Source organism: Carettochelys insculpta, chromosome 1, assembly GCF_033958435.1.
Source record: "Carettochelys insculpta isolate YL-2023 chromosome 1, ASM3395843v1, whole genome shotgun sequence".
Lineage (NCBI taxonomy): Eukaryota > Metazoa > Chordata > Testudines > Carettochelyidae > Carettochelys > Carettochelys insculpta.
This window is the reverse complement of record NC_134137.1, coordinates 233,916,518-233,938,861: the sequence shown is the minus strand read 5'-3', so window position 1 is coordinate 233,938,861 and position 22,344 is coordinate 233,916,518. Positions and strand designations below refer to the sequence as shown.

At 46.5% G+C, this 22,344-nt stretch overlaps 1 protein-coding gene across 1 annotated transcript in view; it reads right to left on the bottom strand.

The window, feature by feature from the left end:
• Positions 1 to 22,344, bottom strand: part of YBX3 (Y-box binding protein 3) — a 47,766-nt gene that overhangs the window by 7,013 nt on the left and 18,409 nt on the right. The window contains exons 6-8 of the mRNA XM_075002189.1: positions 7,754 to 7,848; positions 5,635 to 5,806; positions 4,842 to 4,943 (exon numbers count right to left, since the gene is read on the bottom strand). Coding sequence (XP_074858290.1) covers positions 4,878 to 4,943; positions 5,635 to 5,806; positions 7,754 to 7,848 — 333 coding nt within the window. The 3' untranslated portion in view covers positions 4,842 to 4,877. The remainder of the gene's footprint in view (positions 1 to 4,841; positions 4,944 to 5,634; positions 5,807 to 7,753; positions 7,849 to 22,344) is intronic.

Here is a 22,344-nt window from a genome sequence, read left to right as displayed (position 1 = left end):
CTTGCCGATGAAATCGCTGACACAATCAAGATTTGTGATCATCTGACTGATCGCTCTTCCAAGGTTGCACATCTTTTAAATGACAGCTTGTCATGCTATCAAGAAATTTTGGATGCAAAAATTTGTGCAGGCAAGCACACGACACTAGAGTCTTTCTTTTGGAAAGCAAAGAAACCTGAACCAGTCATGGAAGAAGCTAGAGACGTTCAGGACACGGAAGAAGTAGGACCAATGGTTGTTGCACAGCCTTAAGGTGTTGAGGAGGATGAAAAAAACCTGACATTTTGGATGATGAAGAGATGGCACTGGATGACTCCCCGTCCCATCTACCTTCTCCCCAGCCTAACTTTCACCAAGCAAGGGGAACTGTTTCCTGCTTCCCTACTTCCACCATCAAGCACATCAAATCCATTTACCAGGTAAAAATAATATACGTCTTATCTATTTCTATTTATTGTTTTTATGGGTTATAGGTATATTACATGTATACATACTTGTGTGAACTGTATATTTTGGGAACATATCTCCAGCTAATTACATTATCCCTTATGGGTATTAATTCCCCATTATAAGTTGGTCTGCTATAAAGTGGACTTATAACAGGGACCCCCTGTATTCGATTCCTGTGGAGGAATGCTACCACCACACCATACATTTTGTGAAACCTGTGATGCCAGTGAAAAGCCAAGAGGGAGGACAGTAAATTGGTAAAAAGCCCCATTTACCACAAAACTGAAGATACTTCCTGTAGGCATGACTTACGGATATATGGAAGTATGGCTCCTTTAAGATGAAAACAGCATACTAGTCCAGTGGATCCAGAGCAGGAATGATAAAGGCCAGGGAAGCCATTCAAAACCTGAGTTTATCTAGAAATTTGTTGAGATCTCTCAGGTCTAGGATGGGTCTGCTTTTGGTATTAGGAAATACTGGGAGTAAAAACCACTGTCCCAGTGTTCGAGGAACCTCCTCTACTGCCCCCAGAGATAGGAGTGACTGCACCTCCTGGATGAGGAGTTGCTTGTGAAAGGGATCTCTGAAGAGGGACAGGGAAGGGACTTGGAAGGAAAGGAGGGATGAGAACTGGACCAAATATGGGGGACAGTCAAGAAGCAAAGAGGAAAGGGGGTGGATCCTATGCAAGTTCTGGTATGCCATCCCTGACTGCCTTCAAAAGGCCTGTTTGGGGACTGATAAAGGCACAGATTGTCCAGCTCTCTGGCCAGATTATGGGTGCAGCCTCCTTCTGCCACTTAGATTGTGGCTCCTAGAATTATCGTCATGGTATGGAGGGAAGAAACATTAGGTGGTAGGGTGGTATCTAAAGTGCCTACAATGTGTTGCTAGAACGTGTAGTCCCAAGGACCTCATGGCCACCGTAGAATCCTTGAGACTTTGTGGTCTGTTCTCAGGAAAAAACAGACAGAAGGATAGTATCCTCAAAAGACAGGTCCCACATGGTCTGCTGCAATTCATATTACAGACCCCACACTTGGAGCCATAAGGCCCTCCTCATGGCCAACCCCGCCCCCAAGGCCACCACCCTAGCTACTGCATCTGCAATCTCCAGTGCAGCCTGTATGGATGCCCTCAACGCAACCTTTTGCTCCTCCACAAATGAGGAAAATTCAGCATGACAGTCTGTGGGTAGTAACTCCACAAAGTTCACCAAACAGGCAGATGTGTTTAAAGACCATCTGCTAAGCACAGCGTGCTGGTTGGGCAATTCGGAGTTGTTTGGGAGGAAAGCCTATTTGATAGAGACTTAGAAGTCTTGCCTCTTGACTTCCCTATTTTTGCGGGAAGGTCATTGAAATCCCTCATGCTTTGGGGTTTGTGGCATCCACAACAAGAGACTCTGGTGGAGGTACATGTGCATTAGGTGTTCATATTCCCTGTAAGGAAGTAGCAGCTCTCATAATGTTTCACTGTTGGGGTAATGGAAGATGGGCTGGTCCTCACTCCAGGCTCTGGTGGCCAATGAGTCCTGAAGCACAAAAGTCCTGCCACAGAAGTTTTATTATCTCTTAGTGGCCGTGATACTTGAGAAGGGGCAAAGGAAAATTTGTCCACCATTGATGGAGATTGTTCAACTACTTCCTTCACCCTGCTGCCCACACCTTGGGCTACTCTGTGGAGCAGCTTTTGGAGGACCTTCATGTCCTTGAGAGCTGGGGCCACTGCAGCATCAGGTAGTTTCTCAGCTGATGAAGATGATGACAATGGTGCTAGGATAGGTGTGCAATCCCCTCCCTCCAATGCAGGGCATTCTTATGGTCTATTTCCTGGTGCCGAGGGGACTACCACAAGTGCCATGAGTAAAGTCCTCCCATCATGCAGAAAGTCAGAAGTGGTCCTACACCAAGTCCTGGTGTCAAAACTGCAGATATGTGCATTGTCACCAAGGATGGTAGGATGCCTGGATCTGTCAATGGTGCTGAATTTGTGTTGCAGCCACCAGTGACAAGGATATCAGCACTGTAGGAGACGCTGACACCCTCAAGGGTGGCACCACATGTGCTGGAGCTGCAGATGGAAGCATGAACGTGGTTGAAACCACTAAGGACGGTGCCGAGTGATACTGCTGGAAGCCCCCTTGGAACTGATAGAAAGAGCAGAGGTCCAGAAGGGCTACTGTGACATGATCTGCCACTATAGACGCCAGCACACCGAGTGCTGGGTACACTTGCATCTGGACCTCCATCTTCTGGTGGAGCTCCTCCTCAACCAGTAGGATTCTTATTCCAACCCCAGTCTCCGAGACCAATGACCACAAACATGCTGAACCTCTATGCAACCAAGCCGTGGGAGCTTGGAGACCTGCTGCACTCTTTGCTCAGCAGCTCAGGGCACTCCGGGCTCGGTGACATGCGCCTGGACATCATGGCAGTCTTTCCCCTGGGGTCATGTTGGCAACAGTGGTGCTGGGAACTTCTCAGCCTGGGTGCCATAAGACATTATGTCCTTAGCTGCTTACAAAGCCTCCAGAGTCGACGGAGCTTGCAGCAGGCTTGGCGAATGATGGGGATGTGGACCTGACCTCCCAGGGCGAGTGAGAGGTATGGAGTCAACACACTTCTACTTGCTGAGTGGGAAGAGTTGTCCTCCCAAACTCGTGCTTCCCTAGGTGTGGAGGAAGGCCAAACATCTGGCTTCCTCTGTTTTTGGGGCACCGGTGACTAGGACCGGCGCTTTCCCAGTACTCCCTTAGAGGGCCTAGGGTGGCGCTTAAGGGCATCCTTTTTCAGCGCCAAAGAGGATGGTGCTGGGGCACTCTGTGCTGAGAAGGACGTGCTCAGCGTTGGGTCTCCAGGCTTCGGGTCAGATTGCAGGCACACAGCCTCCTCCATGAAGTGAGCTCTTAGCCACTTTTGCCAATCTTTTAGAATTCTGGGCTGGAACTCTCTACAGATGCAGCAGCAGTCTTTTTGGTGACCCTCCCCTAGGCAGTGCAAACAAGAGGAGTACAGGTCACTTTTTGGCCTAGCACAGTCCTGGCAAGATTTAAACCCCAGATACCACAGCATACCACAGTTCCAAGGATGTCAGGATAAAAAAGGGAGGTGAGGGACCTCCCCACTAGAGCTGTAACTCTAAACTATGTACACTAACAATAACGACAAGAGAAACTGAGAGAAAGGGCATCCTTGCAAGAGCCAGACAGTCCAGCTTACCATCACCAGCGGTAAGAAGAAACTGAGGAGGGGAGGGGGTCAGTGGGGTGCTATATTGGGTGCCATGAAGGCACAACTTCAGAGGACACCCAGGCCGATCCTACATGTGCTGCTATGGGAAAATCTTCAGGTCACCATGCCTGTTCATGCACATCTAACTGGAATACACAAGAACAAATATTCAAAGAACCACCAACCTTACTGGACCAGTGTTAACACATTAGTGTTCCAACACTGTTATAAAACAATTTGACATTCCTGGTGTAGACAGAAAGAAAATGATCTCTTCATATTATACAATTATGGTACAAGCCTTTAAGTATCAGGGGCCCTAATCCATCACTAATTCAATTCCACTGATATCCATGGAGTTATACCAGGTTTGCACTTGGCCCCAAGGCTGAGCCCCCAGAAAAATCTTCAGGAGTCTTCCTGATAGAACCTGTTTCGGGATAAAGTGTCTCTTCTAGCCCTATTACTCATGTCTGGTGTTTCTCCCACTCCTAAACCTTAGTGGCTTGGATAGGAGCTTATGGGCAGACCCCACAGCAGAGAAAAATATATTTTTAGGGGAAAAACATATAGTGATGAGCTGGCTGGATGTCTAATGTCATGAAAAAGGAAACCTCCACCTGGAGATGCCTCTGGGATTGGGGCTAGGGATCCTGCACACATAGTTAAGAGAAATGCTGAAGATTTTGAAATCAATTCTGTGGTATGGAATGTAATTGTGTTACTCAATATAAGGAAATTTCGTCATATTCCATAGACTGGCCATCAGGTGGAACTATCAGATATGGGATTTACTGCATGCTCTAATAAAGAGGAGTATTTTGTTTTAAATTTCCTTCCTTCCAAGTCAGACTTTTCTGCAGATGTTTTGTGTCCCAAGAGAGTACCATATGGACACAGATGAAGCTGGTTGGGCTCTTTGAATGCCCACCCAGCATACCAGTTCTTCATGGCTACCATCAAAAAACTCAACTCCCTTAAGCTGCAGTGTCTGTGATAATATTGTCAAGTGACTTTTGTGAGCCTGTGCTGTTATGCAGACAGCTCTGTCCATGTGCAAACAGTAAACAATGATGGTAGTGACTCACCAATTAGTAACTGGCAGCAGAACGAAAGAGGAAACTCTCTGACTCTGGATTTTCCTATGTTCCCTACCTGGTGGGTGGTAAAGAGTGCCTCAGGAGCTGGACATTATTCAGCACTGCTCTGCTCAGTCACTGGAGCAGGGTTCTCAGCAGTTGTTTCAGCCACCTTGGTCTGAAAGAACAAAGTTGCATGAAGTAAGCAAATGATGGATTTCCAGCCCCTTCCTCTATACCGTATTAGAATGAGTAATTGAGGGTTGGAAACGCCAAGAAAATTTAATCATCAAACATTGACCATAGTAGAGTTTGGCTTTTAGGATACTACCTCTAATTCAGATCCAGCATGGAAGGCAATCAATCAGCTATCTCATGTGGACTGGAGGATGTAACTCAGAGCCTTTCATGCTAAACGTCACAAATGACATGTTCAAATCTGTTGAGGAAAGGGATTTGGAACCTTCAACTCTGGTTCCAATACAGCAGCTTGTTTGAAGAAAGAGAAATGGCTCCAAAGGAGAGAAGAAAGCGAACAGAGTTCCATCACCTGAAGGACAATAGTTCCAGTTCAGGAATGGCAAAAAATAATTCCCATCGGATGGCTGTTTAACATATGTGTGAAATGACTTGTTGGTTCTTGAACAAGTTTCTAGTGGGACAGATGATTATATCAGATACAACCACCCTCACATTTCACCAGATTTGGCAACCTCAACATGTAATTATAAAACACCTGCCTTTCAGCACAGTGCTAGGCACATGGGCAGCACATGAAGAATTATAAAACAGCTATATAGGTGTGCATGTTGGCAGCACCACTTCTGAAACTCAATCTACCCTCTTCCCACTCCTGGGTATGCTCTCACCTCTTTGCCATCTTGAGAGGGAGCACTGGGCGGGCGAGGTCGGCGCCGATAATTGTACGGTCGCCGGTAACCGCGGCGAGATAGCTGTTGGCTCATAGCATTAGACTCATGTTGGTTCTCCTTGTTTTCAGCCTCTCCAACAACTGGTGCAGGGCGTGGACGTGGGGGACCTCTGACCAAGGGAACACACGGAAAACAGGAATTAAAAAAAATAACAAAAAAAAACCACACAACTGTTATCAGAAGAACAACCTCCCCTGGTGGCAAAAATCAAACTCAAACAAAATTTCCTTTGAACTCTAGCAGTTAGCAGTCCAAACTTTAATTAGGTTCAGCTGGAAATCAGAGATAGTGCAGATCCAGGAGTTCATCCAATCCATCTCCCTGAAGCAAAGAACAAGATACCCACGCACCCACCCCACATAGGCTTCCTTTCCTACCTGACCAGAAAAGTTTGGTTTAAGAGTGACAAGCCAATACAATTGATAATGGTGACTAAAAACAACTTATTTCTCCCACCCCACAGTTTTCATTAGTTATATGGCATAAGTCATCCTGATCCTCACCACAGGAATCATGGCCAATACAGCTTTCCAAAAATAGATGTCTAACAGCAAACCCTCAATCCCAGTTCTAACAGAAGGTGTGTGATCTGTGCTGACAGTCTGTGTGCGTAATATGGAGTTATTACAGCCGAGAGATCTGACCTTATTCCAGATGAATGCAGTTCAGGGCCTATTATCTCTCACTCACCAATCGTGCCCTCTTTGTGGGATGAATAAGCCACATCCAGGACAAGCGTCTGAATGATCCTTTCAAATTGGAGGGGTTTAAATTCATTAGAGGTGGACCCACGTCTGAAAAAAATTTTGTGGTTTCCAGGTTCAAGCCTTGGATGATAATTTAGGCACGCCTTGACTTTACCTAAATCTGTCTGTCACAACAGTCCTGCTCATGAAACCAAAGAAGTCAGTGATCACCTCAACCAACTTGATGGAAGCTCTACTGTTTGAGTCATTTAATACTAGGACTGGAGAATTTCCTGTTGAGTGAAGGGAACAATCCTATATTGCTGGCAAAGGATTGAAATCATGTAACTCAAAGAGTCCATGAACTAGCTATTCAAAAGCAACAGTGCTCATATGAAATCCATCTGACCTGTCACTGTTATTTTTATCCCAGTCAACTAACCATTCATTTTGTTTTCTGGGGCAGAGGGTGGGGAAGAGTAGGACACTCTCTAATCCCTTCCAAAAAGTAGTCTCTTAAAAAGCACCACATTTTCTCCTTCAGTAGCAGCAACTGCAACAACCTCGCCTTTACCCCCTATCCCCACCTCAGTCAGTTATCTCGACCATTCAACAAAGTTAGGGCTTATCTATTCAGGGAAGACAGTAGAATGCACAGTATCTATTCCAGACTCTTATTCCACACTAAGAGTGCCTTTGTGCAGTTTAGCTCCATCCACTTCCCAAGCAAATTAAGTTAAAAATCACATGAAGGCACTCAGTGTGGAATAAATGTTCACACAAGAGAATTGTTGTTGCATATGCATTTCCTCATGCAGACAAGTCCCTAATCTTGAGGCTCTCCCTCAAGCCTACATGACTCCTAAGTCCCCAAAGAAAGTGTACAAGCAGCAGAATACAGCCCTGATTAAAATCAAGACTCCAGCTGTCCTTACAGATCTTGAAAGGCAAGACTCAAGTGGTCTGTCTACACGACAAAGAAATATAATAATAACAATAAACTCAGAACATGGCAGCAAGACTCAGAATCCAGGTCTACTGTTTCAGGTTTGTGGAGTGCACACAACAAGGCTCCAGATCAAGTGCAGTCATTCCCACTCGAGCTGGGTTTCAGAACTGTGATCCAGCTTATATAGAAGGGCTCAGAACACAGACATAAGCCTGAATGAGAACAGCCACACTCTGCTTTTATTAATCCCACAGCAGTGGACTCAGGCTCCAAGACTTACTGCTATTTTTCTTATTACAGAACAGGTAAAGTGTGACAAATTTCAAGATGCTGCCAATTGTTGAGGTACCAGAGACTAGGGAGGAGTACAGAGAACCATATACCCTAGTTCTATGCCAATGATGGTTTAGATGGTACATACCGGCGATAGCGTGCTCGATAGGAGGGATTCCGATGGATTTGTTGTTGAAGCTGCGCTCCTTCTGGGACCCCATCCTTGATCTCCCCCTCACCACCCTAAAAAAAAATATATTAAAACAAAAGGATGGCTGTGTGGGGAACTGAAGGAAGATTTCTAAACTACACAGGGTTCAAGTGAAACCCAGATAGTCTTTCCTCTTCCGATGTGAGACAAGAGAACAAAGAGGTACATGATAAAATTAAACAACCAGTAAATCTAGAAAAAAAATCAAAGGCAACGTATCTTCATGCGGCATAAATCAGACCTGTGGAATTCTCTACTGCAGGGCATCAACAATTAAGGGAAGTTACTTACCTTGGTGCAGTAACAATTGTTCTTCGAGATGTGTTCCCCCCCCTGCCCCCGGGGGCTCCACAGTTAGTGTCGAGCTCATCCTGGCACTCCAGATCACAGACTTTTCCAAAGCAGTGGTCAGCTAGACTGTGCATGTGCAGCCAGTGCCTTGCAGTGTTCATACCTTTTTACACACACATGTGATCCAGCCTCCATCAGTTCCTCAAATCTGCCCTCCACCCCCCTCGAGATCTGAAAGATATCAAAAGAACTCTGGAGCAGGGAAGGTGGTGGGTCATGGAGCACCCGTGGGGGGGTGGGACACATCCCAAAGAACAATCGTTACTGCACCAAAGTGAGTAACTTCCCTTTCTTTTCCAAGTGATGTCCCCATGGATACTCCATGATAGGTGACTGAGTAGCAGTACCCAGAAAGAGCAGAAGAGGGTCTCAGATTCATGATTTTGACATGGCTGAAAGCACTGCTGATGTGTGCTTCATGAATGTAAGCTGAGATGCCCATGTCACCGTGCAGCAAACATCCCTGAGGGAAACACCTTTGAGAAAGCTATTGATGCTGCTACCACTCTTGTAGAATGCACCTTAGGTTGAGCTGGGAGTGGTGTATGACGGACAGAGCAGCACATACTGATACATGAGGTGATGAGTTTTGCAACTCATTCAGAGGATATTGCTCCATCTTTGGAATGATCAGTGACTGAGACTGTCAGTCAGTCAGTCTTGCAGAATGGCTTAGTCCCGTCTATATAGAAAGCAACGCTCTACAAAGGTCCAGAAAATGAAGTGCTGCTTCATATGCTAAAGCATGCAGTTTAGGATAGAAAGAGGGTAATATAATTGGCTCATTGATATGGAAGTGAGAGGAGACTTTGGGGATGAAGGCCAGGTGAGGTCTTAATATTACACCTTCTTTGCTAAAAACTGTATATAGTGGAACTGCCATCAGGGCTGTCATCTCACTAACTCTGCAGGCAGATGTGACAATGAGCAGAAAGACCATTTGCAGTCAGCATTTGAACGGAAGTGGTAGTCATGGGCTCGAATGGTGGTCTGGAGAACAATCCAAGCACCAGCTCTAAACTCCATGGTGGGGGAACAGGTCTCCAAGGGGGGTTGAGGTTTGCAGGTTCCTTTAGGAACCATTTAGTAATAGGACAGGCAAACACTGATGTACCATCTATGGAGTGTCTGAAAGCTGTAACTGCCAAGAGATGCACTTTCAATGAAGCTAGTGCTAGGACCTGTTTACTTTAGGTGTCATATATAGTCAAGGATTTTGAGCAGAGGAGCTATGTTGGGATCCGTGTGGTGTAGGGAACACCAAGACACCAATCTTTTCCTTAGGACAGGTAAGCAGTTTAGGTGTTTTGTTTCCTGCTGTGAATGGGCATTCTTTGACCCATGTGGAGCAAAGATCTTCAAATGCGCTCAGCCAATTAAGAAGCAGGCCATGAGGGGGAGGGTGCAAGGCTGGTGGTGCAGTAGTGATCCCCAGTTCTGAGTCAGGAGGTCTGTAAGGTTGAGAAGTGGGTATGGAGGGCACAGAGACATTCACCAAAGAAACAAAAAGCAATGCTGACAAGCCCATGCAGACGCCACTAGGATCAATCTGGCCCCTTCCACGTTGGCCTTTTCTTGGACTCTCAGTCCGAGAGCTGTGGGGGAAAAGGTATAAAGGAGTGGCCCCTTCCAGTTGAGAAGGAAAGCACTGCCCAAGGAGCCCAGGCCCACACCTGCTTTGGGACAACAGTAATAACACCTTCTGTTGTAGATAGCAAAGAGGTCTATGGTGGGGAATCCCCAGCATTGAAAGATACGAAGAAGGATGTCACTGCGAAGCTCCCTCTCGCAGTCTGGTGCAATGCTGCTGACACCAGGTAAATACGAGGCCACCAAAGTGACATTGTTTCAAATGCACCAATTCTAGAGACGAATTGCTTCTCTACAAAGGGAGTTGGATCGTGCACCGCCTTCACAAATGATATAATACATCACGGTGACGTTGTCTGTAAGTACTTTAATTGTTGCGTTGAGAATGTACTTTTGGAAGTGCTTGTTAAGTGTTGAAAACTGCACTGAATTCCAGAAAGTTTAATTGGAGGGATATCTCCTGATGGGACCATCAGCCTTGGACCAACATCCCATCCATATGGGCTCCCCATCCTAAGGGGGACGCATCTGTGGCTATGTGGAAAGAGGGTTGTGGTTGAGGAAAGGGAACACTGGATAGAAGGTTTCCTTGATCTGTCCAGTATTGTAAGGAGTCTCAAACGCGGCTTGGTGGTGCTACCACTCTGTTCACATGTCTTTTTGTGGGAGCGTAGACAGACACTATCCAATGTTGCATACAGTTGAAGTGTAGCCTGGCATGCTGGACTAGGTAAGTCTTGGCAGCCATGTGGCCCATCAAATGTTAGCATGTAATTATTTCAACCACTGGATTGTGTAGAATAATATCAGTTAGTGTCTGGATACTCTGAAATCACTGGACAGGTAAGTAGGCTCTTGCCATGGTCGCATCCAGTCGAGCACCGATGAATTCCAAATTCTGAGTGGGCTCAAGTGTAGATTTTGAGTCGTTTATCAGAAGTCCCAGGGATTGGAAGGCTTGCCTTACGGTGGTTACCACAGCGTTTCCATTCTTGAGTGGCCTTTTAGCAAGCAATCAAAGATAAAGGAAGATTATGACACCCCTTCGATACAGGTATGATGCTACTACTGTCAAGGTCTTCCAGAACACCCCAGCAGCGGTTGAAAGATTGAAGGGGAGGATTCAGTACTGGAAATGATCCATGCCTATTGTAAACTGAAGAAATCACCTATGGGCGGGGTGAATGGCGATATGGAAATAAGCATCCTGAAGGTTGAGGACAGTGGTGACTGGTTTGCTGCCTAATGCAGGGAATATGGATGCAAGGGTTACCATTTTGAACCGCTGTTTCCAGAGGTAACAGTTTAGGTTTTGAAGATCTAATATAGGTTTCCATCCACCTGTCCTCTTTTACAGAAGGAAACAGTGAGAATAGACCCCCTTCCCCTTGTACTCACCTGGTTTCCTTTCCACAGTTCTGACAGAAAGGAAGTGTTCAATTTCTTTTCTCAGTAAGTCTTCGTGAGAGGGGTCCCTGAAGGGGGAATGGGGTGGGCGAGGTGGCTGGTGGGACAGAAAGAAAAGCTACTGCATAGCCCGATGACACACTCTCCAGTACCCACTGATCTGATGTAATCATAGACCACTGGCTGTAGTACAGTCTTAAATCGGTGATGAAAGGTGGGTGATGTGCATTAGTGTAGAGCAACAATGGCAATGGTATGTCAGCCCTCAACCAAAGAGTCAAACCTGCTGTTTGTTAGCCTGCTGAGGATGGTTACGAACATTTAGGTTTCATCGTCTCTAGGGTCAGGGTCGAGAGCATGACTGATCAAACCCCCAGTGCTGGTGGTGCTGCTGTTGTCTACTGGACGTACCGCCACTAGTATGGTGTGTAGCATCTGCAACTGTAACCGGGTAAGGGGGGAGTGTACATCCCCAGCATGTGTAGGGTGGTATGCGAGTCCTTGCTAGAATGTAGGAGTTTGTCAGTTTTCTCTACAAATAAGTTTACCCTGTTGAAAGGTAAATATTCTACTTTGTTTCGCAGGTCCCTGGGGACCCCTGCCATTTGCAGTCATGAAGCTCTTCTTCTCATTGTAACTGCCATTGCCATGGATCTAGCAGCCATGTCTGTCATGTCTAAGGCTATCTGGATGCCTGTTTCCAGAGGAGGCGTAGCCCTCTTGGACAATAAGCTCGAGGACAGATCTCTTGGACTCAGGAAGATGTTCCATAAGAGTGGTTAATTTTGTATAATTAGCAAAAGTGTGATTGGATAAGTGTGCAGCATAATTAGCAATCCTGTGTAGAAGCATGGCTGATGCGTAATTTTTTCTCCCAAATAAAACTAACCTCTTACTATCTTTGTCTGTGATCACGTTCTTGTACTCAGGTACTCTCAAACTGTACTGTGCATCCTCAACAACTAAAGAGTCGGGCTGGGCATAGGTGAAAAGAAATTCCATCCCTTTTGCCATGACAAAATACTTCCTGTCCGCCCTTTCATTTGTGGCTGGGACAGAGGCTAGTGTCTACCAGATCTCATTGGCTGCCTCTAATATTGCCTCATCTAGGGGGATGGCTATTTTCAACCTGTGAGCAGGTTGCAAGCTCTTGAGGAGACAGTGGTGCTTCTCCTGTACCTCTGCCAATTGAACCTCCTGACTCGCTGCTACCCTCTTAAACAACTCCTGAGAAACTGTTTGAGGTCATCCAGGGGGGAGATGTCCCCCAGAATTATGGCCTCATTGGGAAAAGATGAGGAGTGGTCTGTTGGAGAAGAGTTGGGTGGAGCACCTTCTGGATCTGAGACCTGGTCCCCCCCTCTGGCTCCAGGTGCTGGAGCTGAGGAGATGAAGGCTGAGGCTGTGGACATGCTTTCAAAGCATTATACAATTAATCACATACATTACAAGGGATTCCACCCCGTCCACCCCCCCCGGCCAAAAAAAAATTAAGGTATTAGGCCATTTCTAGGTTGATTCTACCTCAAAAGTTTCCTGAAGGCACACACCTGCACTAAAGACACTTGCTGTTTTACATGCTGTGCCTGCATACCTATGCCAGCTACTTATTGCAGCCTGGCAGAGGCAGCTGCTGAGGTGGAGGAGGGGTAGAAGAGTGAGGAGTAGAATTAAAATAATTGAGGGAAAAAAATACAATACATCAGGGAATGCCATTTGTTGGTGGAAAAACTGACAGGAAATTAACCAGAAGAATCACCATCAAATGTTGGTTAAATGGATAGTACGTGTAAAGGAAACCTAACTGAAAGCTGCAAACTTGGGATTTGAGACAAAACTATTAGCCTTATCTTTATGGAATAAGATGACAACATCCCACAAAACAGGTGAGAGTACAATAATCCCATGCATTTTCAGAGCTTCCCCGTTACCTTTCCTTCAATGAACTTCAGTCTTGGGGAACTTTCACAATTATTGTATTTGAAGCCATATTAAACTGCAGAATAATTCCCCTAAAACTAAAACACTGAAGATCCTATGTGGATCTCAGAACCCCTCCTTCTTTTCCCCCTTATCTGTCACGGGGTGGATGGTATGCAGACACAACTGAGTTAATACAGACAGCTCCGCATCATGTATATGCTCCAAGTGAAATCTGTTGAACAGCTGATGATCCACAAGAGGAGAAATCTTTCAGAATTAGCAGATGAGATGGCAGGAAGGATGGAGAATTCCTGACCCGTCCACAAAGAATGAAAACCTGGAAAACTACTGAAATATGAAGGAAACTAATGCATTTGATAAACTCCAGTGAAATCCATAGCTTATTATTATTCAGTCTCCCACTATACCAATCACCCCTACATGAAAGAAAGTAAAATCCTGCTGCCTCAGTTCTCCCAAGTGCTGTAACTACAGTGTCAGAATAACATGACAGTTATATTTTTTTCTGAGGGACAATGATTTTGTTGTTTAATGAGGATGGAAGTACACCAGCAGAAAACTAACCTGGAAGTACCTTCACAACTGTGCATGAACCATTCCACTGAGGAACAAGTTCAGAAAGATAGTTGGGGGGCAGCAAGGGAGAAGGGAGCAGGGCAGGGAGATAAGTTTGCAGGTGCTGTTTTCCCTGCATGCCATCACCAGCATTAAAGTAGACCCATGGACAGCTGTCAAAAAGTCTGTACTGCACAGAAAGGTGGGGAAAAAATGCTGCCGATATTCTGCAACCCTGGGGTATGCCCTTCAGTGATAGGAGGATCAAATTGCTCACTGCTCCCCCTAGAGACGTTCATAGTTAACTGGTAAGCCTTGTCCTAAGAAGCCCCTGCCCGCCGAGCACAGAGGACTACTCCACCCAAGGGGGCCTGCTGTGGATGGAAGGTGCTCCAGGATGGCTAACGCAGCCCTCGTTTGTGGGCTGGAGTGGTCTCTCAAGGCCACCCCTCCCCATTTAATTGGTTAACAAGCTTAACTTAACATTTAACCAAGTTAATTAAATGGGATTTTACACCCCACCTCCTCCTTCCCTCCTCCCCCACCCCAACCCTCACCCCCAGTACTGGCAAAGCAACGAAACAGTGAGGAGGAGGGATGAGACAGACGTCAAACCAGCGTCTCCCCTACTCAAAACTAGTGCTAATTCCAGACTTCACATACTCAAGCACGTTACCATGAAGGAGATCATCCTCCAGCAACAACCAGCTCCTGGCACAGTGCTAAAAAGTTCCAGTCACAATGGAAGGAATAAGGAGAAAGACCAACAATGATGAAGGTGCAGGAATACCTGGTTTAACAGGGAAGCTGGAAAGAAAATAACTAAAGAATGAGGAAGGGCATAGTCTGAACATCAAGGAGCAGGAACTAGTTCAAGGGAGAGGGATGCACCAAGGGCCATGATTGGAAGAAAATACCAACTGATCATTGCTTTTTTGTATTTGGCTGTTGTGGTCTTTGTGCCTTCTTCCATGCTTGCCAAAGCAGGCATACCCAGTTACGCTTAAGTATACAGCGTAGGCCTGGCCTTAGTAATTGGGTTGAGATGTTAAAAAAAAAAAAAACAAAAAAAACACAGGGCTCTGTACACAGTATATGTTATGATATATTTGTAGCTGTGTGCTTCAAAATTCAAAAGAGGAGCTTGGGTATGGTGTTCCACCTGTGCCCTGCAAGGCAGCACTATCAGGAAAAGGAGTCTCTGAAGAGAACAGCCTCAAGAGTGATGGGGGAAGGTGGAGCGGGGGGCACCGAGAGCAGCTGGGGGGAGAGGGGCCAGTGCAGTGAGGAGGGTGGACATGCGAGCAGATGGGGGTAGTGGGTTGGGGAGGGTCCTATGGTGATGGTAGCTGGGGGGGGGGGCAAAAGGTGGGGAGAAAGGTCCCGGGGATATGAGGTCATTGCTCCACAGGGAGCTATGGTGACTCGTGGCGACACGGAGGTATGAAGTAGTGGGATCCTTAACCACATTCTCCACACCCCACCGCCTTGTGGGTTATCCTGGGAAGGAGCAAGGCTAAGGGAGTAAACCCTGACAGAAAATCCAGAGTGGAGTCCGAAGGCGGTTCGGTGTCAACTTCTGGCACTGTCCCAGCAACTCCTGCAGCTGAGCTGCTACCAGACATGGAGGTTATCCTCTCCTTTGGACTATATCAGTAAAGCCGAGAGGGGGACACTGGTGTCTAGGCAGCCCAGAGTCTCCATAGAAAGTGCCCAGGCTCGCGCCCGGAGAGGTACTCCGGCATCGCTGAACAGCGTTGCATCAACACGGGAGGCAACAGATACCGGTTATAAGCTCTTGCTCGACTGGCGTAGAGAATAAGCGCCGGGGTTGCCTTCGATGGTGAGAGAGATCCTTGCATCTCACTGGACAGTCACCGTCCACCTCAAGCTGGGCAGCCCCCAGCCAATAGGGTACTGTCCCACCACAGTTCACCTGCCTCGCTGGGTGCATGAGATTTAAGGTTCCTGAACCTGACAAGTGACTGAAATTTGGGAACCAGGCAAACCAAATAAGAAAATCAACAAGAAATGAGAAACATCAACAATCTAAGCTTGCTTGCTGGAATGTGCGGACCATGCTGACCGGCTTGACTGAAGATCTTCAGGCCATCAGTGACACCCGAAAGACCGCTGTCATCAACGAGGAACTGAAGAGGCTCCGAGCTGATATCGCTGCACTGCAAGAGACGCGACTTGCAGATTCGGGATCTCTAAAGGAAAAGGACTACACCTTTTTCTGGCAGGGTACAGCCCAAGAAGAACCCAGAGAGCATGGTGCTAGCTTTGCTGTCAGAAACACCCTTCTACAAATGGTGGAATTAGTCATGGGCGGATCAGAAAGACTTCTTCAGATCACGCTTCAAACTTGCGCTGGTCCTGTCCACCTGATCAGCGCTTATGCTCCAACCCTGTATGCCACACCAGAAGTAAAAGACAAGTTCTATGACGTGCTTAGTGCTCCTGTAGCACAAATACCTGCTCGTGAACAACTGTACATCTTGGGTGACTTCAATGGAAGAGTTGGAGCTGATTGGGCCTTATGGCCTTCCTGCTTAGGACACTTCGGTGTGGGAAAAATGAAATGAATGACAATAGACAGTGTCTCCTGGAACTGTGCACATACCACAATCTGTGCATCACAAACACATTCTTCCAAACGAAGCCACAGCACAGAGTGTCGTGGAGACACCCACGCTCGAAGCACTGGCATCAACTAGACGTGGTCATCACTAGGCATAATAACCTCAAAAATGTCCTTCTGACATGCAGCTATCATAGTGGTGACTGTGATACAGATCACTCGTTAGTTTGCTCCAAGCTCAAGCTGAGACCCAAGAAGCTGTACTGCTCTAAACCTGCTGGAAGGCCCCGCATTGACGCCAGAAAGACGGCAAACTCGGAGAAAGCTGAAAAGTTCAGAGAGACTCTTTAGGAAAATCTGCGCAGCGGCCCTGGGGGCGCCGATGTGACATCCAAATGGCAACATCTGAGGGACACAGTTTACAACGCAGCCTTGTCGGTGTTTCAAAGAAGAGCTAGAAACACGAATGACTGGTTCGAAGCTAACTCCGATGAGATGATTCCAGTCATTGAAAAGAAGCGCGCTGCACTCGTGGAGTACAAATGCTCTCCGAGCCAGAGTACCCAGCAAGCACTTAGAGCGGCCAGAAGAACAGTACAGCAGACAGCCAGGTGCTGTGCCAACAACCACAGGCTCCAGCTATGCAGCAGCATCCACACCTGTGCTGACTTTGGTAACCTCAGAGGAATGTACGAGGGTATGAAGAAGGCATTAGGACTCACCCAGAACAAGATGGCACCTCTGAAATCCAAATCTGGTGAAGTCATCGCTGACAAAGCCAAACAGATGGAGCGCTAGGTTGAGCACTACTCCGAGCTGTACTCACGCGAGAACATTGTGGTTGACGCAGCCCTCGAGCTCCTACCAGTAATGGACGAACTGGATCAGGAACCGACTGTGGATGAACTGAAGAGAGCCATCGACAGCACTGCAGCAGAAAAGGCCCCTGGCCAGGATGGTATACCACCAGAGGTAATCAAGTGTGCCGCAGACACACTCCTGGAACCCCTACATGAGCTACTGTGCCTGTGCTGGAAAGAGGGCGAGGTTCCACAGGATATGCGCGATGCTAACATTGTAACGTTGGATAAGAACAAAGGAGACAGAAGCGACTGCAACAACTACAGTGGAATCTCCCTCCTAAGCGTCACTGGTAAACTGTTCGCTCGCGTCATCCTTGGCAGACTCCAGAAGATTGCTGAGAGGGTGTACCCCAAATCGCAGTGCGGATTCCGTGCAGAGAGGTCTACCTTTGACATGGTCTTCTCTCTAAGACAGCTGCAGGAGAAGTGCAGGGAGCAGAGGAAGCCACTCCACATAGCCTTCATTGACCTGACCAAGGCCTTTGACTTGGTCAGCAGGGATGGTCTGTTCAAACTGCTCCACGAGATAGGCTGTCCTCCACGGTTACTCAAGATGATCCAGCCATTCCACTAAGACATGAGAGGAACCATCCAATATGACGGCACGTTATCGGATGCTTTCAGAATCAGGAGCGGCATCAAACAAGGATGCGTGCCTGCTCCGACGTTGTTCGGGATCTTCTTCGCACTTTTCCTGAAGCATGCCTTTGGATCTTCAACAGAGGGCATCTTGCTGCACACAAGATCTGATGGGAAACTGTTTAATCTTGCAAGGCTGAAAGCTAAGTCTAAAGTGCGGGAAGTCCTCATCAGAGACATGCTGTTCGCAGACGATGCTGCTGTAGTGTCTCACACAGAAGACCAGCTTCAAAAACTACTGGATCAGTTCTCCAAAGCGTGCAAGGACTTTGGGCTTACCATCAGCCTAAAGAAGACAAACGTACTCGGTCAGGATGTTGCTGAATCCCCATCAATCAGCACTGACAACTATACGTTAGAGGTCGTCCATGAGTTCGTTTACCTCGGGTCCACCATCACTGACACCCTGTTGTTGGAGACTGAGCTAAATAGGAGGATCGGAAAAGCGGCCACAACTCTGTCCAGACTCAGCAAGAGTGTGTGGAATAACAACAAGCTGTACACTCACACCAAAATGCAAGTCTACAGAGCCTGCATCCTCAGCACCCTCCTTTATGGCAGCGAGACTTGGACCCTGTATGCCCGCCAGGAAAAGAGGCTGAACATCTTCCACTTGCGCTGCCTCAGGCGCATCCTTGGAATATCATGGAAGGACAGAGTGACCAACACACTGCCGTCCTCAAGCAAGCTGGAAATCCCAACCATGCACACCCTCCTCAGGCAGCGGCGGCTCCGCTGGCTTGGCCACGTCCACAGGATGAATGATGGAAGGATTCCAAAAGACATCCTTTATGGTGAGCTAGCCTCTGGCAAAAGACCTCCTGGACGCCCTCAGTTGCACTACAAAGATGTCTGCAAGAGAGACCTCAGGGGTAGACATCGAGCTGGACAACTGGGAAGAACTAGCAGACGACCGCAGCAGATGGAGGCAGAGGTTACACAAGGTTCTTCAGAAGGGCGAGATGAGGATCAGACAGCTAGCAGAGGAGAAGCAAGCGCACAAAAAGCACACTAAGGACTTGCCAGACACCCACCACATATGCAAGAGATGCAGCAAAGACTGTCACTCTCGTGTGGGTCTTCATAGTCACAGTAGATGCTGTAAATGAAGTCCTCAATTGAAACTATAAAGGGTGCGATCCATAGTCTATGCAGACTGAAGGATGCCTACTACTGCTTCAAAATTCAGGCTTCAAATATTTCCAGCTCCTGTGGCTGTGGGAGCCTCCCAAACATGAGCCAGATGCAAAATAATGCAGTGGTATCCATACCTGCAGACCAACCTGGAAATCATTATCTAGCCCCAGTCACGTACACAGAGAGTTAACTCAACCTTCACTATGACAGTGTCGCAGTGCTACTGATATGTCAACTGACCATTATAGTAATATTTTCCAGCACTATACAGGACCACAATCCCAAACCATTTCTCCATGCCTTTGACACTGCAATCATATCCAAGAACAGCCTATTTATCTGCCAAAGTTTCCATCTTTCCTGGTACAACTTCCACAATACAATTTATTTAAAACTCTTGTAACTTACAGAAGGGAGAAAATTTAAGGCCAGTATAAAAATTGTGAACTGAATACCAAAATAAATACCAGGTTGCACCTCCACAGTCCAGCATGGTCAAGACCTGCAGGGTCCCCAACAAGACAATTTGTCAGACAAGCAGAGGTCCACCACCAGGCAGCCCATGCTCCTGGGACTCTGGACCCTAGCCTCATGCTCCCAGGGAACGCCAGCCCCAACCTCATGCTCCCTGGGACTGCCAGAGGGCTTCAACCCCACATTGCCTCAGGGCAGGTGGAGGCTCCTGCTCTGGCCCCTGACAGCGTGCTGCTGTGGGAAGACAGGAGCTTTGGCCCCATGCAGCCAAGAGACAGGCAAGAGGTCCGGGTCTGGCTCCCGGCCCCATGCTGCCATGGGCATGTGGAGGCTTTGGCTCCAGCCACAGGCTGCTGCTACTCCCAGTACCCTCTGGTCCTAGAACATCCATGGTCCTGCCGGATGAGAGAATCCTGGATTTGAGAGGTGCAAACTAACAGATACCACAGTTACTGAGCTTTCATTTTCTCTGATTCAGTAAAATCCTACCCCCTTCTTATTTAAATGCAACTTCTGCAGAATTCCTAATTTGAGCACTACTGTGACATGGAATCCAAGACTTTAGTTCAAGTTGACTAGATTCAGGCCTTGATAAGAATTTGTGTGACACCATGATACTAAATGACAAAGAAATAAAGCTAATTTGTGTAAGAGAACCTTCATCTAGGTCTCCTAGCATAGTGATGTTGTCTGTTTACTTGTGTCTTGTACACTGTTGACCATACAGTCACATACAAGACACCAATATTACCATAAGGAATGAGTTCTATCCTGTACACTCAAGCCAAAGACTTGACCATCTAAACATTCATTCCTACTTCCAGAAGTCGCCTTCAAAAGCACTTACTACCTGTCCCCCATAATCTAGAAGTGACATGCAAAAACCATCTCCTTTTTCTTTTGTTATAGAGGCATAAAGAAATTGTTCTTGTTTCTCCAAAGCGGATTTTAACCTTTTTTAGGTTTTCAAACCAGCCAATGTCTTCCCTGTTGTTTTGCCAGAGCACTACTACAAAAGATCAGTGGAGTGGTAGCTTCATAGCACTCAATTATAGAAATTAGCTTTCTGCATTTTTCATCACTCTTGGATTTTTTTCTCCTGACAAGCAGTTCACACCTTGATTCTCATGTTATGTCATATTTATGCCATTTTAACTCCACTGACTTCAGAAGAGTGCGTAGAAATGGATTTTGCATACTAATGGATTTAGCAGACTCTACAAGAGTGTTAGTGCTTACAGACACTCATCAAAACAAAAACCTTTCCACACTCAGTTCCACAGGAGACTGAAGCCTGGGTGCCATAATTCTACTAGTTCTTCAGCCATCTATGAAGTCTTCGAAAGCGAGGGTTGTAGGAAAATAAACTGAAGTTATCATCATAACAAAAGTAGTTTATCAACACAGTGTCACCTCAAGAGAGAATCAGCTCCTCCTCTCCCTGACTGTAAAGCCCAGCTTCACCTCAGATTATCCTAATTTCACCTCTGCTAGGCTTGCAATGTTCCTTTACTTTGAGAGTCCAACAGCAGCATCTCTTTTCTAGAGGTCCACTTGTGAACAGTAATTTCTCAACATGAAGAGTCACAGTCATTTCTGAAAGTGCTCAAACTGTTTTCCCTTGGTCAATATCCCAGTGGTCAACCATCCCCATTCATATGATCACATGCTCCTCACGGCCAGGCTTCTTGCACCTTCTGCTTCAGCCAGCTAGCTTCCTCTGGCAAGTCCCCCTTGTGCTGCAGCACTGCCTTCTGCCTCCAGCTGCCTTCGAACCCTTACCTCTCTGCTCGATTCCAAACCCGCTCCATGCTCTCTCCTCTTCAAAGGACAACATTTTATGCTACTGCATCACAGCTGCAGGCTCTAGTTCTAACTCTATACCTCTTGATTTTAATTGAAGGAGGGGGAGGAAGGAAAGGGTGGCTAGGGCCAGAGCAACCATAATTCCAGATGAAAGCATACCACCATTACGGCATTGTATGCATCTTGTTTTCCTTTGATGTCAGCTTCACCCATTGCCGTCTACAACTGTGTCCAAGCACTTTTCTTGTGTATGGTAATTAAATGAACATTTGCTCTCATGTTGCCCATTCATTTGGCTTGGTCAAGTCAAGTCTGACTAACCTAAAATAACTGTTAGCTGCAAATCTTGACACTTCACTGCCCTTTCCATTTTTAAACTCTAGACCCAGTACAGAATCTCAAGTTACTGCACAACCTTTTGACATGACGACAGTTGACCATTCTATTCTGTCTTTTTTCTCCTAGCCAGTTTCTGATCAATGGCAATACTTTGCCAATCATCCCATGATACTTCAGATCTTCAACAGTGTCTTTTAAGAGATTTCCTCAGAGATATTTGAAATTGTAAATGAATTAACTAGTTCTACTTTATCCACTGCTTCACTGACAAAGCCAAAGAATGCTAATAGTATTACACTAATCTGTCTGTCTTTGCAAGAGTTGTAGTTTATAGACCCCACAACAAAACATCTGGAAGATTTAGCTATAGTTTCAGCCAGTTTACAAGGTACAAGATATGCAGTTTATAGACCTTATGAATAGCAGATGGTAACTTGTGGAACTAAGCCTTTAAAACATCTACATGTTTGCTACCCTCTAGCCTCCCATTAAATACTGTTGCTATAAGGGAAGACTGAAGGGTTTTCAGGGCCACTACACTATCCTGTTTTTATAATGGATACACTGTTCTATTTACCTACTAGATGGGCACACTGAGACATTCTCTAATCCCACACGTTGCATATGCCATGTATTTTATGGTCTTGGCAAAACACACCTTAGGTCAAGATCAAAGGCACTGGGAGGAAACTGTGCTAGAGGCAGGAAGCAATAGGTACTATCCTGGCTCCAACTAGCTTTCAGCACCACTTAGTAAATGGTGATCCTTTAATCTGCACAAAAGAGTGTTTTCCCGGTTAATCCACAATCCTGAAGACTGGAAGAGCCTGCACATGTAC